Genomic DNA, 16,665 nt, shown 5'->3' with positions numbered 1-16,665 from the left:
TTTGTAACCATAATGTAGGGACATTTAAATGCACTTTATAACCAAATCCAGCACACTGTGATGTTTAAACTGGCTATCCTATAATTTCCCTGTGAGCTAAACCTTTTCTTGCACTGAACTCACTGATAAGCATGTAATTAACACACACACACACATAAAGACTGACCTTAGCTCCTCTTTATCTTTATAAAACATGTGGAATAGTGCTGGTAGCACTGATCTCAGATCTGATATTGATGACATAGTTTTAAGATCAGAGCAAATAACACAGGCAGAAATCAGAACTCTCTGCTCTAATTGCCCCACATACCCCTAGGCCAAAATTAAGCATAAGTTAAAACTGACTTACTGAATAATACGTATAACGTCCATGTATCTAATGTTCTTCTGGAACAGATCTGTTAGCTCTAGTTAGATTTTTCTGTTGTGCTACTACTTGAATCCTTATAGCAACAAGAACATGACTACAGGGGACAATAATATGAATCCAGAATGTGCAAAAAGAAGTGAAAGATAATAATAATCAGTACAGACATACAGTAGTTAAAATATACAAATAAATGTAGTCAGACAAATTTATTTAATGTATTAATTGTCTGTAAACACTAATCCAGTTCTGAGTCGTGGTGGGTCCAGAGAACTAAACACTCACATCTACGGACACTTATGAGTCGCCAATCCACATACCAACTTGTGTTTTTGGACCATGGGAGGAAACCCACGCAAACACAGGGAGAACACACCAAACTCCTCACAGACAGTGACCCGGAGCGGGACTTGAACCCACAACCTACCTGCTGTGGCACCATACCACCTTCAGACAAAATATAACTTAAAAGTATACTGTATAAAAAATACTGGTAACAGTAGAGAAAATGATTTCTAGCTCATATTTATGTTCCCAGTTAACTATCTGGGTATAGTTAAAAATCTTCCATACACTAAGTTAAAATCCTAAAGGGTCTTTGTTGATACAATATAAAAACCAGTCAATTCCTCTCATGCGCAGTATGAATTAATGTCCTGCTTCTTCTTGTCAATGTGATATAATGATATTCAATTACTATGGAAAATGTACTTTTCCAAAACCATATATATATATATATATATATATATATATATATATATATATATATATATATATAGAGAGAGAGAGAGAGAGAGAGAGAGAGAGAGAGAGTGAGAGAGAGAGACACACACACGTATGGACCCTGATCAAAATAATACTCTTTTATATTTACTGAAACATACCTCCATTTTTTTTCATTAAATTTGGAAAAATATATGACCGTTGTATAATATAAAATGCTACGGAACTGAAACTGATGTATGGTCTATTCACTATGTGGACACTGATTTCCCTATCAGTAGTGTTGAGTGGTGTCTGTATGAAGTGTGTCAACATATCTCCCTCACCTGATTTGGCTTTAGCTGAGTTGGAGTGTGTGATGTGGCATGACTAACAGCTCTAGTGATGGTGACAGCATGGAGATGAGTTCTGGACTTTGCCTACTTCATCACAGCTCTCCAGTCCATATATATAGAGCATAGGTACCTGCTCAATACACACTGGGAGATACCAAGTAACAAGATACATCTGACAGGTAAGAGCAGTCAAATATTTAAAAGCATTAAAATATTTGGCATTTCTGTTAAAAAAAAAAAGAAAGAAAATAGATATCTATTGTTTCCATTGAATAAAATGTTCGATCTTTATATGTTGGTCCTGCTCTGCTAAACTGATTTCAAATATTTAGGCAACGCTGTTCCATCCCTGGTAAACTGGGGTTTCTTTTAAAGTCATTTTTAAAATATGTTTTTGTTAAAAAAAAAACAACTGGTGAATACTACATAATATGTTTGTTTTTTCAGAACGACTGAGAGGTACAGACATGAAGGTCCTTGTTGTTCTTGCTGTTTTGGCCTTTGCTGGTGAGTTTAACAATCACAAGAGAAAAGAATAAAAAAATGTTTTCAACAACATTAAAATATATTGTGTTTGTTATAAGGTTGCCATGCCAACATCTTGTGGCAAGACCAGGCCAGACCCAGTATGGAGATGGTGAAAGATGCATTCTGGGACTATGTTGCAAAGGCAACTCAAACAACTGATGACATCCTGCAGAAGATCAGAGAGTCTGAAATGGGACAAGAAGTCAAGTGAGTGTCAAGCAGCAAGAACTAAAATACAGTATCATATAACGTGATTTGACTGATTTGCTTTTATTTATCTGTCCGCCTGTTGTGGTTACCTAGAATTTGTATTCTAGTCATAGTGCAGATTCATTTATTTATGGTGTAATTATGTGCATGTCCACATGTTTTTAAAAACGTAACAAATATAAGTCCACAATTAGCTGAAACTTTGGGGTTGAGGCAACAGTAACAGTGTTGGCCCTATGATAGAGAGAAGGTTTTTCCCCTAGCGATGCCTCAGTCCTCAGAGGTCAGGAATCAGAAAGAGCTTAACTCACCTCACAAGCATAAGAAAACTTGATGCTCTCTTCTAAGTGTGTTGAGCTGTCGAGTGACATTATTCTAGACTGAAAATAAGCAGTGACTGACTTTACATGACTTGGAGGAGATGTGCTAGTCAACACTGTTTCAGCTTGGTAGTAGGGGTCTGCATTGTGGATCTCTTCTTAATTTCCTGCAGCGTGGGACTAAATGTCAATGTCCTGCGTGGGAGCTGGCAGTTGCCAAGGTGACCACGGGAGTAGGACACCTTAAACATATAGAAAAATGTTTTTAAATAAAAATAAAAACTCTGTCTAAAAAGATAATAATCACACAATAATTGCCATGCAAAAATCAAGAGAAAATAGCTAAATAGGCCTAATCAATAAAGAAATAAACTCATTCTACATTTTTGCACAGCAAACAATCATGTGAATACCACATGAAGTGTGCATTACTGACAGACAGTGTGTGTGTGTGTGTGTGTTTTTTGGTGAAAGAGCATGCTCATATACCTGCATCTCCATGTAAAGTATGTGATCTATTTTCCTCCATTCCATTCCATTCCATTCGTTCCGTCATTGTCTGTAAGCACTTATCCAATTCAGGGTCGCGGTTCCTTCATTTCATTTAGAAGGTATTTTTTTGTGAAGTGTGCAGGACTGTGGGATGGAGTGAGCCGAAACGCCTACGTTGTGGGTGTAAGCAGGACAAATGGAGTGGGATGAAAAAATGCACAAGGGTGAAACTGAAACAGGAATGAATGTGTATTTCTGTGTTTTTTTCACACATTCTGTTTAATTCATTTTTACACAATTGGGACCAAAGGCCGTATGTTGCATTTTGTTGTTGATCATTTCAATGTAATGACTCTACAGTAAGCAGGACTGTGATTAACTCTTTTTATTTTCCAAATCTTTTACTTGTAGAGAGTATATTACCAACACTGCACTCATTTGACACTCCAGCAAAATATGTAGTGGTTTCCAGTTAAAAGACACTGATTGTAAACTAATGTGGATACATTAATGTCTAATATTTGCTGGTAGAGCTGACACATCGAAAGTAATTCTGTTACCGTAATGCCATCAATTGTTAGTGTTTTCACCATATGTTTCTCTTGGATAGAAAACGTGCTAGTTTTTTAAAAGAATTACTTGATTTTGAGGTGTGTTTACCATGTTTAGACAGAGTTAGTGAATGTAGCAAAGGTATTTTTTGCATTTTGAAATGTACAGATGATAATTAATGAGCAAAATGTGGTTTAGAGCAGAAAATTAACTATTTAGCTACTTGTGTGATGTAGTTGTGTTGCTGTGTTAAGAGTTTAGGAAAAAGTGTCTTAGGTATTGGTAAATGTTTGTTAGCAATTAAAAAAAACCTGTAATAGTAGTGTCAATTTCTTCCACCAAAAAGGTAATTCGAGTAGCTTGGAGTAAACAATCATCTGTCAGCAGAATGGTCCAGTCATGTACAGAAAAAAAAATGTTTTGCAACCATATCTCACTGGTTATCAATTAAAACACAGAAAATTAATGTCTGATTAATTTCAATGATTGCATTTCTGTCTGTCCAGTGCCAAGATCTCTGAGAGCGCAGATGCCATCAGCCAATATGCTGTGGTTCTTCGTGGCCAGGTGACGCCTCTGACTCAGCAGATGTTGTCCAGGGTTTTCCAGGAGGCTGAGCAGTTGAATGTACGTCTGCAGCAGGATCTGACCTCCATGAAGTCCCAGCTGGAGCCCTTTGTCCAACAGATGATGACCAATATCCAGCAGCAGGTGGAGCAGCTGAAGACAGAATTGTCCCCCTACACAGATATGGATGCTGAGGCTCTGAAGGCCACTGTTCTCCAGAAGAGTGAAGAGCTGAGTGCCAATCTGGAGAAAAGCATGAAGGAGTTCCAGTCCCAGCTTGGACCGCAGACTGACGAGCTGAAGCAGAAACTGGAGCAGCACCTGCAGGACTTCCAGAAGACCATGGTTCCACTTGCTGAGAACATCCAGGATCAGCTGGTGCAGAATGCCCAGGAGGTTCAGAGGAAACTGGACCCCTATGCTGAGGACCTGAAAGCCCAGCTAACAGCACTGTGGGAGTCTTTCGCCAAGAACAGTCAGTAATCAAATGTAAGTGTTCTGACCAAGAGTTGGATGTTCAAAAGCACTCAGTTTGTCATATGTTTACAAGGTCAACTTTGGCCACTAGTCACTGCTGTACAATAATCCTTTTGCTGTTCCATAAAGATCCTGTATTAACAAATAAATACCAATCTGAATACATCTCTCTCTTTCTGTTTGTTTGATAACTAGCCTAATTAGAAACATTTAACCTGGGCTATGTCTTTCATGAAAAATTATGTTATTTATTTTATATTGAAATAAAAATGCAGTACATCATTAAAAAAACATTTCCCCTAACAACAATAATAGAATAAGGATGTATTATTGTTGTTATTATTATTATTTCAGAATGTAATAATGCAGCAGTTTGAATTCAATTCTGTGTTGTTGAAACGATATATTTTTTTAAATTGTTGACATTTTTCATGTCAATAGCAATGCCTAATTGTTGGGCAATTTCATCATGATAGTTTGCCCTGCCACACCATTAAAAAAAAATATTTATATATATATCTTTTTTTTTTGTAGAAAGTTAACCCCGGTACTTTTCAATCCACTTATTAAGTGTGATGCCACCTGTGACGTTTTGCCATTTCCAAAAGAATAGGTTGTCACAACCTAACTGTGTTTGTTGGGTATCTACGACAGAGTTTTGACTGGGGGAAATACAGGAAAAATCTGCAACGCTGAAGTTGCTTCATATTCGGATTTTCTGTTGTACCTTAAATGAGCAATAACTCTGCCGCCAGTAGATGGCAACATACGAAAATGACTTCTATTTGGTTTATATCCTTGGACATTATTTCCTTGGATTAAGCAAGCCCAAAAAGGCAACTACACTTTAGAACCAATCTTTTAAGAAAAAACAACCAATGGCCACCAACATTTGTAAGTAACTTTATTGAAAATGTAAAACCAAAGTTCACTATAATATGAAGACCTGCCAACTTTTAAACGGCACGAAAATGTGCTATGTAAATCAGCTACGTTTCGACTATTCAGAATAATAAGGTCTCTACAATCACATTCTGACTATTCAGAATGATCATTTAAGATATCAGAAATAAAAAAGATGAATAAGTTCTAGATATCTGTGATTTATTTGAAGAAATCTTAAAAGTAATTCTAGTCAAAAATACAAATTTGGATATCTCTAACTTAGTAGGGCAAGCCGTTTTTAATCTTTTTTTTCATGATATCAAGAATTCTATTTAAACGTGAAAATTAAACTGTTAGTAGTAAAAAGGCTATGTTTACTAGTGAGAATTTAAATCTAGTCAAAATATTAAGATATCTCAAATTGTTATATTGCCAAAAGTCAAAAGATAATTATGTTTTTATAATTATGTAATATTTTAATTTAGAATTGTGTCTAGTCATAAATTAATTGCAGATATCTGTAATGTAAATCCAGTCTCACAATTTAATGTTAAAACGGCTTGCATAAAAATGTTTCACCAGCTTTCCTATACCAAGCAGCGGTTTGAACCCGGACTAGACGTTTCACAAAGTCCTTGTCAGAACTTAACACGAGGATTGCGTCATACCCATTATATGGAACGCCGTTGGACTCTAAACGTGTTGGATTCTCCATGTTAACACGTAGCGTATAATTTCATGTTAACGCGTTATGAAGATGTTAACATGTTAAGTCTGTGTATTTTTTCTTTCTTAATTTCACGTAGAACTCTTGCTGGAGTCTTTCGGCCATTGACTCAGGAGCGTTTGGACCTCTTCAAAAGAAGCTGCTGTGGTGAATCAGATAAAAAATGTGATCACTGATGGTTAGTTTGTGCTGGGTGCCTGCATCTTGTCATGACTGACAATTCTTTCTGTTCAATTAGCTTAGCAAAGTTTATATATACATGGCTCACCTGGAACTGCAAGAATTTAAAAAATAGCTACTGGTTCAAGGTACCAGATTTGCCTAGTAGAAAAGCAAAAAAACAGGGCCCTGCATGCTGGAAACTGGTATAATGTATTTATGAAGCCCCAGTGTCAGTGAGCAAATAAAAAAAATGTGTCTCAGACATGCTAGGCTTCCTCTCACTGCTCACAACATAGGAATTGCTAATCGCCCTCTAAACATTTCCAATTGTGAGATATGGCTTTATTCCTGCTGCATAGGTGGCTAATACAGACTTGTTTTTGTTGTTTCATATTATTCTGTGGTAATCAAACAATGAATAAAAACATACAAGTTAAACCTCAGACACATCACCCCCCCCCCCCAATCAAAATACCATTCCACATTAAAAGACGCTGAGCTTCTTAACGTAAACCAACCAGGGAGAACTGCAGTCATAGATATTTCCTTTAAAGGATAGGGCCATTTTGGTTGAACAAGGGAGGTCTATCCAATGTTAGGCAGGTGGTTTTAATGTTATGGCTGATGAGTGTATAGTATACATCTGAACAGTTCTGAAGTATATTGGCAAACTGTACTCCCTGTCCTTTAAAAGGCACACAAGTCACTGATGCACAAAGGCATTGCTTTTATAAAGTGAAAGCATTTGTGCCCCCTTGTGGATAGTTGACAAAAGATGGAAACCCATACGCAGAGGTGGGTTGCACCTAAAAAAAATCATTTGCATATTCAGTTCACGTTTGACCATTTAGACTACATCACAGTATTCACCCGAATCACGTACAAACATGCAAGCATACATGCTAAACAACTGTAGGAAACTGTATTTATTTTCTGAGGCATACAGGTTACATCTATATGATTTAATATTTTATACAGAAATATAAAGAAATACTTAAGGACTTGACAACAAAAGAAATGCAAAAGAAATGTTAATTTAAATCCATACCTCTTCTGAAAGAAAGAGAAATAAAAAAAAAGAAACAAATGGACAAAGCATTGTAACCAGTCTGATTCCTAATGATTGTGTCAGAAACTCTTTCCACATTGTTTTCAGATATTGTGTGCTCACATGTCCCCAGCTTTCTTAGACAATAAGTTGATTTTCAGGTTTTCACATGATATCTGTGGTCTTTTCTTTATGGACAGTTTTAGCTAAAGTTACACTGCAGGAGTAAGATCAAAATTCACTATTAATTATACTGTCATTAAACCTTTTAAACATTTCCATTTCTGATTAAACAGAGACTAATTCACATTCATATCAAACCATGGGTGTGGAGACATGGCACGTCTATGATCGCTTACTCAGTGTGAGTGCCGATATGTTGTTAATCTGATTTTTGAGGGTGTCCATGAGTTTAAGCCCAATCCCATTAATTAACAATACTGGCTTGTCTCAACCAATGGTCACACCGAATCCACATTGGAACTTGTTTTTACGATGATTGAGGAAGGAACAAAGCGCTAGAGACAAAGGCAGAGGGAGCAGTTTCTTTTCTAGCGTGGCTCCTACTACCCAGTTACTGTCTATAGAACCTGGAGTGGAAGACAAAGAGAGATAAATGAAAGAGCCTGCATTAATAATAACAATAATAAGGACTAGAATTAGAATAAGAAAATCATTACGGGGTGGTTTCCCAGACAGTGATTAAGCCAAATCCTGAATTATTCAGCATTTTTAATTGTGATTTTCAATTGAAAGGAGGGCATAGTCTGGGACTAATCTTAATCCCTGTTTGGGAAACACCACCTAAAATTTATTTTACATATCTGTACTAGCCAAACCTTTAAAGAGAAGATTGGCTTTGGGGATGTCCAGTTGGTAACCAAATGATACACTTGTGTCCTGCATACGAGTGCTGGCTTCAAATTCAACACCAATCTGCAACTACAATGCACAAGAGACATTAAAGCGTGACTGATTATATTGTATTAGGATAAACAGCATAACAGTTAACAAAACTTCTATGGCCCCGTCCACACGGATCTTTTTATTTTTAAAAACTGAGGTTTTGTCTGGGTCCTCCTATCGATGAGAAGCGTTTTAGGCCACTGAAAGGCAAATAGCTCCTCACTCCCTATATATTGAATTACATAAATCATTAAACTCCAATGTACATGCAGCTAGCACTAGATTTCAGATTCCCATATATGAATAATTATAAATGATGTTGTATTAAAAATAGATAATGTACTATTAAGATCTAGATTCAGTAATTTCATGACTGTGAAGTGCACTACATAGGGAATATGGAGTGATTTGAGTTTCTTTTTAAGAGGTACTATGACAATGCAGCCATTTTAGTATTAGTCTGGATGGGTTTTTTTTTTTTCAAAAACAGAGAGAGGAAATCTGAGTTTTTAAATAAAAACAGATCCATGTGGATAGGTCCTATATGAACATTAAATAATTATGGTTGAGACAACAAGACACACAAATATTAATATTTTACTGATACATTTAGTATTCAAAACCACATGGCTTTCAAAGAAACAATGAGCATATTTCTACTGATTCTAGCAGAAAGACAAATGCTTTTTCACACAGTCCCAGTTCTGCATGCAAATATATCTTATGGAAATGATCTAATGTATTAATTTTTCCAGTTAATATTAGTATTGGTTAGCTGCAACTTAAAATTCCTAGAAACCTGTGCTCCAGATCCAGCCACACAACTGTTATGCCTTTACCTGGTCATTTGCTTTGTGATAATATGAAGCATGGGCCCCAGCGCCTCCTAATGTCAGTGTAGCAATGAAGTTGGATCCTTGACAAAAGATTAACAGAGAAAGCAAACCTGTTTAGACCATATGTGACAGCTGTACACAGCCAAAATTGTAAAATAAAGGTTCTACAGTTACAATGTTGAAAATTGTTTTTGTGCTAAACCTGTGTAACGTCCAGCCAAAGACATTACTGTCCCCTCTTCTCCTGGCCTGCGGTGGTACACCAGCTCTCCTCCTAATGCCAAGGATGGAGTGATTGACTGCAGGTAGTGAGCTACAACAATACCTGAGAGAGAGAGAGGTGTATTTAGCGACAGAGGGAGAGAGAAAGCGAAAATAAGAAAATACAGATTTCACTGATCACTTTTCACTATTTTAGTTCTATGTTTTTGTTACTGCTTTGCATACTGTTACTTATATTTTATTTTAAAATGGACTGCAAAAACAGCAGCAGCCCTCTTGGAGCTGGAGTCCTGTTATATATATATATATCATGTTTATATCGGGAGGACCGGCGCCCCCTCCAGGGTGTGTTCCTGCCTTGCGCCAAGTGATTCCGGGTAGGTTCCAGACCCACCGCGACCCTGAATTGGAAAAGCGGTTACAGATAACGAATGAATGTTTATATCATATGCAGGGCTATTTCCTAACAGACATGTTGCAATATATAGTTTTAAACATTTCTGGAAGATTAAAATGTGGTTACTGCAGCAAAGGGGGAACAATCTACTAATTAATACCTTTCATTTGAAAAGGTGCGCAGATGTCCAAACACTTCTGGATATATAATCTAAATGTAAAATGCATGTGAATCCTTGAAATCCCAAAAAAAAACAAAAAAAAACAGTGATTTACCAGATCCCACCAACACGTCTGGGTTGCCGACAGTTACAGTAGCTGTGAAATCCTCCCCCCTAAATTCAGCATCTGCTTGCCAGTTCACAAACTTCTGCTGCTGTGTCTGTAGGGATGAAAAAGGAAATGTTAGTCACTGCCTATAAAAAGAGAAAGCTGAATACAAGCAACTATTACTTCTGCTCATACCCTCTCACTTTTACCTGGAAGGCTAGTTTGGAGCGTACTCTGTTAGTTACTTGGTGAATGATCTGTGCGTTGAGGCTGCCGGTGTTATCCATATCACCAACCATTACAGGAAAAGCCTAGAAAAACCAACAAGATTTATATTATATATTTTTATAACCGTTTCCTAATAGCAATCCTGATGTATTCGGGCACTGCACATCCTTTTTCTTTCTATGTCCTAACACATCCTTGAAACTCATGAAAGCTTTGCTAACTCTTTGATTACTTGAAACTGTGTAGATATGTCTAGATATGATCACTGCATTTGGAGGATTACTCTCACTGACCAGGGGTGGGTTTCCCAAAATGTTCGTAGGTAATTACTTCGTAATCTTGTACTTAAGAACATCCTTGAAATTACAAGAGCTTCCAGAAACCCTTCGTAACTAATGTAGTACTTAAACTCATTTTTATATTGAGAGTATTCTGACCCATTCGTAACTCATTAAGCACTTCTTTTATTAAAGTTCATAGGCAATCCCACTACAAAGAGAAAAGAGGCTGCTAATTTCCTATAAAAATGAGCCCATTCTTTGCACAGCACTTTTATACATGTATATACACATATGCACACAAATTCAAAATCAATATTTATTTATGAAAATATAATTGTGTTCCATACACTACATCCAATAACATAAAAATGTAATCTATTAGTTTGAATTATGTAGTTAATATATTCCTAGTATAACAGACTGTGTGTATCATTGTACACATTATACACATTGTATCAGTCTCACTACGAAGGTTCTTAGTTCCATTCTGAGCATAAATGCATGTTTCATTTTATTTCAGGATTTAAATAATTTAATTTACACGTAACAAATAACTGAACTTGATTAAAGAACAGGAGATTATTTGTTGATATACACAAATAAATTAATTACATTTAATTACATTAATTTTTCTTTCAGTGAAGTAGAAGTAAATTAATAAATGTTTTCTTTGCTAAGAAATATGGGCTTATTGTGTTTCTATTGATAGGCTTGATATTAGACAAGTAGGAATAGCAGGTGTAATGTTTTTCATGTTTTTTTTTTATATATATATATATACATTGCATTGTAATTACTTCTTGGTTATTCGTGTTTATAATAACGATTTGCCTAAGGTTACTTGTATGGTAATGAGAAAATATATGTAATCAGTGCTTCAGTTTCGAATGATGCTGCCTTTCCAGAGCGGACGCAGAAGTGGAGTCAACAAAGAAATTCTTAAAACTCGTTTGGAGGTGGCTTTTGGGAACCACTTTTAAATTGCTGTTCTTAACGTCTTTAAAAGCCCTCAAACCCATGAGAAATAAAATGTTTTACCTCTCCAGGTCCTGTCTGCTTGGTCCCCACATAAGTTGCACCAAATCTGTAACTGGAGTCTCCCATGGTGCTCAGCAGGATATTATGATTAACCTGTGAACATAAGCAAAATTAGCTGAGCCGCTTATCCAGTTCAGGGTCACAGTGGTTCCGGAGCCTACCAGGAAACCCTGGGCACAAGGCAGGAACACACCCTGGACGGGGTGCCAGTCCTTTACAGGGCGACACATAAATTCACATATTCACACCTATGAACACTTTTGAGTCACCAATCCACCTACCAATATATGTTTTGGACCGTGGGAGGAAACCGGAGCACCCGGAGGAAACCCACGTGGACACAGGGAGAACACACCAAACTCTTCACAGACAGTCACACAGAGTGGGCCTTCAACCCACAACCTCCAGGTCCATGGAGCTGTGTGACTGTGACACTACCTGCTGCGCCACCGTGCTGCCACCCATTTTTAAGATTGTAAAGAAAGGTAATTAATGCAAGCCAAAATGTCATTTTTCTACAAAGAACCAGGACATATCCTGGAACATTACTACTATTCTTGTTTTCCTACTTGCAACCACATTTTACACATCTGCACATCAGTGCCCATATGACAGGTTGGATATTAAGGATGCACCGATTACGATCGAATATCAGTCCCAATATTAATGGCCAGAAGGTCAGGTATATAGTTTATTAATTCAACTATGGTATCGGATTGGTATCAGGTATCAACCTACGTAAAGTATATGTATCGGTATCGGAACTGAAAAATTCAGATCGGTGCATCGCTATTGGATATGTGGGGTAAAGAGCAACAGATGAGCTAGTCATTGGCGGGACTTGAGGATTTGATTGCATTCAATCACAAGAAACTCATGGTGCTGTTCCACTGCATGGTTCCTACTCCACTCGATTTGGTCCCTGGTAGGTTTTTCCATATAAAGCCCTGCAAAATTCTCCCTGTGCGGGAAAAAGCTGTGACATAATCACTCTAGAGCGTCTTAATAATCTACCTCATGAGTACAGATGACTATTAGAATGCTGTCTATGCAGTCAGTGCCTACCTAGGCAGTTCACTAGGTTTTGGCACAGACCTGCTGCTTTGGATGGGAACAGCAGTCTTTGGAAACCACAACAGTGCTGGCAGTAACTTTAAGTGTTGTTTACACATTGTGTATTCCGAGTGCTGTTGTTGCTTGAGACTGAACATGTGCTCCAGTTCAGAGAGAGCAGTGGAGTTGCTCCATCCAGCTATTGCCAAATTGTTTTTAGGCCTCCAATCCAAGGAGCATTTGAACCTCTTTCAAACACCATGGGGTCGGCTGTAAGTTGAATCAAAAAATCTGATCACTATTGTACCTTTTAGATTTTACATGCGGCTACTTTTTGCTGGAGGTCTGCATTTCGCTGTGCAGACAAGTCTCTTTGGCCAATCAGGCTTTTGAAGCTATAACTTTAAGGTAAAGATATTACATAGTTCCTTTAAATGCCCCTGGCATTATACGGCCGTTCGTGTATAAACCTACAGACGTCTTTTGTCTTTTATGTGACTATTTTGTTAACATAACTGTACTAGCGTGAGTGCTAGTGTCTCCCTCTGCTACTCTGCTCTACTGCCGACTGAGTGTGGCTGTTATCCCTGCTGCTACTCTGCTCTCCATGCCAGTCCAGTGCAGCTGCTATCTCCACTGATACTCTGTCAAACACGACAACAGAGTGTTGCTGCTATCTCTGCTGTACTCAGACATAATCCATTCATGCTCATTCTGTAATGTTTTGTGTTCTGTGTTTACTGTCTGTCTTTCACTCCGTCACCATATCTTGGTGAATAGCTGGATAGCTAGCTCGCTCACTTATGACTCCTTAGCTTTCGTTCACTAATCTCTTCAACAGAGAGGAGGCATGACTATGGTAGTCTTGTGATTGTTCAGGGTAAACTCGACACTGAGAGGAAAGCAGTGCTGGTCATTTTTGAGGAGAAATTGATCATATTTATGTTGTGTGTTTTTATTTAAACTCTGCTGAACGTTTTACATGACACCAAAGTTTAGCTTTATAAAAATAAAATAAAATAATAAAAAAAAGGTTCACAAGGGCTTTAAGTGGTCTCTGCAGACTTTCTGATTTATATGTTACATGTTCTGAGCAAATTGCCAACAAGTCTGTACACGATGTTGGTGGACCTAATAAATAAGAAACTCAGTGTATACCCACTTCATGAAAAAGATCTGTGGCAGTGGTGGGTATTGTGTATGGACATGGAATACATACAATTTCATTCCAAGACTAAAGACATTGAAAAAAACATAGGTTTGCCATGCGATTAAACCCAACAGACTGACCTGGAAATGGTTGCTTAGGCCTTTGTTGACTGTTAGCCGAACTCCCTCCATCTGCATGGGGAACACCTCTGAAAGAAAGACAGATTTATGAGACCATACTCCATAAAACTACACTACACACAATGCCTTTAGTGATGTCAGACAATATTTGAAGGCACATGAAAATAAAAATAGAAGTCAAATATAAACTAATGCAGTGGAGGTCTATAATTATTAAAGATTTTAGGATAATTTAATTTGAATATTGGATAAAGAGGTAAACATCATGACTACAAAAATGACTAGTAAATTATAATTTTGAGCACACTGCATAAAATAAGGTCACAAAGTCACATAAGCCAGTTGTAGCAAGGAATGCTGACAGCTACTTGTCCTTGATTATCAGCATTTCAGTCATGAAAAATAGCTTTTTCACACAAAAACATCATATGCAATTCTCTCATATTGATGTGGTGGAGTGTTTTTCTGTGCTACATATGCTATGTGCCTCATAACATATTGCATACTCAATTTATGCTGGAATACCCATAGAATTTTGAATCTGCCCATTCAATTCTGCAGCTGGGGCTGGTTTTGGTCAGCTGGGCAGTTGTACATGTACTAGCTGTATTTAGGTTCCAGCCCAAAGCTCAGCCCGAGTTAAAGCTAAACTCTGAACCAAAGAAAAAGATCTTACCTTTGCATTTGCGATGACATTCCTCAAAAGTGCCAGGGTTGGGGAGCGGAAGCTCTGACTCCTGTTGTCCTGGAGCAGCAGCAGCACTAGCAGCTAGTGAGACTGGCGAGACTGTGGGCATGGTGAAACCAGGGGGCACTGAGGTCAAACTCGGACCACCAGGCATGGGTGGAGGGGGACTGGGTGAACTGGCAGCCAGTACACTACCCATACTAAGAAAAGACAGAACAGAGATAAAGATGAGAACGAAGAGGGGAAACAGCAACATAAAATTGAGATAAAATTGAATATATATATATAAGTTACAGGGACAGACATATTCCGTGTTAAGAGTCTTGCCCAAGTATTTTTATTGGTGTACCCAGGCATTTCTGCCTAAACAATGAAACAAGCCATCATGTTAAGGGTGAATTTAGTGATGTTATCCAATATTCTACATCAACACAAATCAGGGTGTTTAGTGTGGCACGCCCAGAATTTTGTAAATTTCTGCAAATTTAGTTTAAACATTACAGACAAAGTCATCCAGAGTGATCTGAAGTTTGAACAAACAAACAAAAAAATTAATTCTAGAGAAATGTGAACGAAATGTTTGCGGGTTTAACATGTCACAGACAACTGAATTGTAATGCCTCTAAAACTACTTTCCAGTAGGGAGCTACAAGGAACTACACTGCTTGATGCATGACCTCAAGAGACTTTAGAGAAACATATTTTTAAATGCATTCAGCAGTTTACATGCATGGGGTTGTGTGGCAAAACTGTCCAAAATACTTATTTTCTTTAGAATGTGCCATATTTTATTGTTTTTAAGATTATACAGAAAAATCTAGAAGACGTGAAGTTTCCCAATTTCCGACTTTGTAAAGGAAAGTAGATGAGGGGGGAAATGGTGTGTTGCTGGTAGACAATATGACCCCTGGTTCATATCACTACCACTTTAAGAGAAAGAAGAGGCACTTCAATGAAGTGGGTTCTCAGAGGTTGGAATATTTATAACTTTAAAAATACTGCTCCATTACTTTATTGTAATGAAGAATTTCTTCTTTAATAAAAGCTTGTACGACCTCTATTCGCATTCAAATGTTGCCAAGGACTAACGTTAACGTTACAGCCATAGAGAAAATCTCTCATTCACACACGTGCCACTACCACATTTAAAACCACTACATTTCAAAGACTCCCGTTAAAATGAGAAACTGTGTGGCTCGTTCCCGGACACTGTCTAAAAGAATGAGTCGCTCTGTAATGTTTTTGTTGCAATAAAATCAAATCAATAATGAATGGACGTTTACTCACGTTACTCTTCACAGAGGACGTTTCCTCACCCGGTAACGAACAGCACGCCGCAACCCCTCATGCCCCGCCCCGGAGACGAACCGCTCTGTGATTCGTCAGTCAGAGCGAGGGCTCACGTCAATCACTCAATAGCCAGAAGCCGTGTGTAGAGGACTGTACAGAATAACGACCAGTGTCTGCCCCAAGCTTAAGTCATTACGTACTGTCCGTGTTAATAGATCACCACCTGGCGATAAACCGCAAAAATAAAGGTAAAATAATTGTTTTTAAAGCTTATTAGAATAACCCCCCAAAATGGACTACAAAGTGCGTCGCACGCTTGACGTCACTACCAATTATTTTTTACGGAGCGGCCTCGGCATGGGTCATGGGGTTTGTAGTGCACAGGTACTGTAATCGTCACTTCAAATGTTCTTAATCAATTAAACTTAACAGCTTTAACATTAATTAAAAACTAAGAATATTTATATGTCTCCAGGCTAATTAACTGAGCGGACGTTTCTAACTTAAAAAATATTTAAAATATTAAAACATAGTAATATTATAAAGTGTTTCAAATTTATGAACATTAATGTATACGCACAAATATGGTATACGTAGCTTCACTGAAATTGTAGTTTGACGTGATTTTGTAATTCGTTAAAAAAATACATGCTTGTTTGCGTGATGCTTCACCAGCAGGTGGCGATGAACTTATTCATAGAAGGAATATTTGAATACTTTCAATATTCCACTGACAGTACCACATATTTAAGCGCACATTTTAATAATAATTTA

At 37.5% G+C, this 16,665-nt stretch overlaps 2 protein-coding genes across 2 annotated transcripts; one reads left to right on the top strand and one right to left on the bottom strand.

The window, feature by feature from the left end:
- Positions 1-1,892: 1,892 nt before the first annotated feature.
- Positions 1,893-4,625, top strand: LOC136699939 (apolipoprotein A-I-like). Its single transcript, XM_066675014.1, has 3 exons — positions 1,893-1,932; positions 2,010-2,160; positions 4,034-4,625. The coding sequence occupies exons 1-3, from the start codon at positions 1,893-1,895 to the stop codon at positions 4,575-4,577; spliced, it is 735 nt and encodes a 244-aa protein (XP_066531111.1). The 3' UTR covers positions 4,578-4,625.
- A 2,636-nt stretch (positions 4,626-7,261) lies between these two features.
- Positions 7,262-15,997, bottom strand: tomm40l (translocase of outer mitochondrial membrane 40 homolog, like). The gene is made up of 10 exons (XM_066674927.1): positions 15,889-15,997; positions 14,590-14,801; positions 13,914-13,981; positions 11,571-11,663; positions 10,233-10,334; positions 10,030-10,135; positions 9,338-9,460; positions 9,139-9,215; positions 8,233-8,335; positions 7,262-7,983 (listed from the first exon to the last, which is right to left on the bottom strand). The coding sequence occupies exons 2-10, from the start codon at positions 14,798-14,800 to the stop codon at positions 7,844-7,846; spliced, it is 1,023 nt and encodes a 340-aa protein (XP_066531024.1). The 5' UTR covers position 14,801; positions 15,889-15,997; the 3' UTR covers positions 7,262-7,843.
- Between the last annotated feature and the right edge of the window lie 668 nt (positions 15,998-16,665).

The sequence above is a fragment of the Hoplias malabaricus genome, chromosome 6, assembly GCF_029633855.1.
Source record: "Hoplias malabaricus isolate fHopMal1 chromosome 6, fHopMal1.hap1, whole genome shotgun sequence".
Classification (NCBI taxonomy): domain Eukaryota; kingdom Metazoa; phylum Chordata; class Actinopteri; order Characiformes; family Erythrinidae; genus Hoplias; species Hoplias malabaricus.
The sequence above is the reverse complement of the archived record's forward strand: the minus strand, read 5'-3'. Positions and strand labels throughout refer to the sequence as shown.

Bases quoted from the DNA above. Each gene is read 5' to 3' on its own strand.
- LOC136699939 (XM_066675014.1), top strand. From the start codon at position 1,893: ATGAAGGTCCTTGTTGTTCTTGCTGTTTTGGCCTTTGCTG. The intron at 1,933-2,009 runs GTGAGTTTAACA...GTTTGTTATAAG, and splicing joins TGCTGTTTTGGCCTTTGCTG to GTTGCCATGCCAACATCTTG. The intron at 2,161-4,033 runs GTGAGTGTCAAG...CTGTCTGTCCAG, and splicing joins GAAATGGGACAAGAAGTCAA to TGCCAAGATCTCTGAGAGCG.
- tomm40l (XM_066674927.1), bottom strand. From the start codon at position 14,800: ATGGGTAGTGTACTGGCTGCCAGTTCACCCAGTCCCCCTCCACCCATG. The intron at 13,982-14,589 runs GTAAGATCTTTT...TCTTTCTTTCAG, and splicing joins ATGTCATCGCAAATGCAAAG to AGGTGTTCCCCATGCAGATG. The intron at 9,461-10,029 runs GTAAATCACTGT...TCTCTCTCTCAG, and splicing joins AGACGTGTTGGTGGGATCTG to GTATTGTTGTAGCTCACTAC.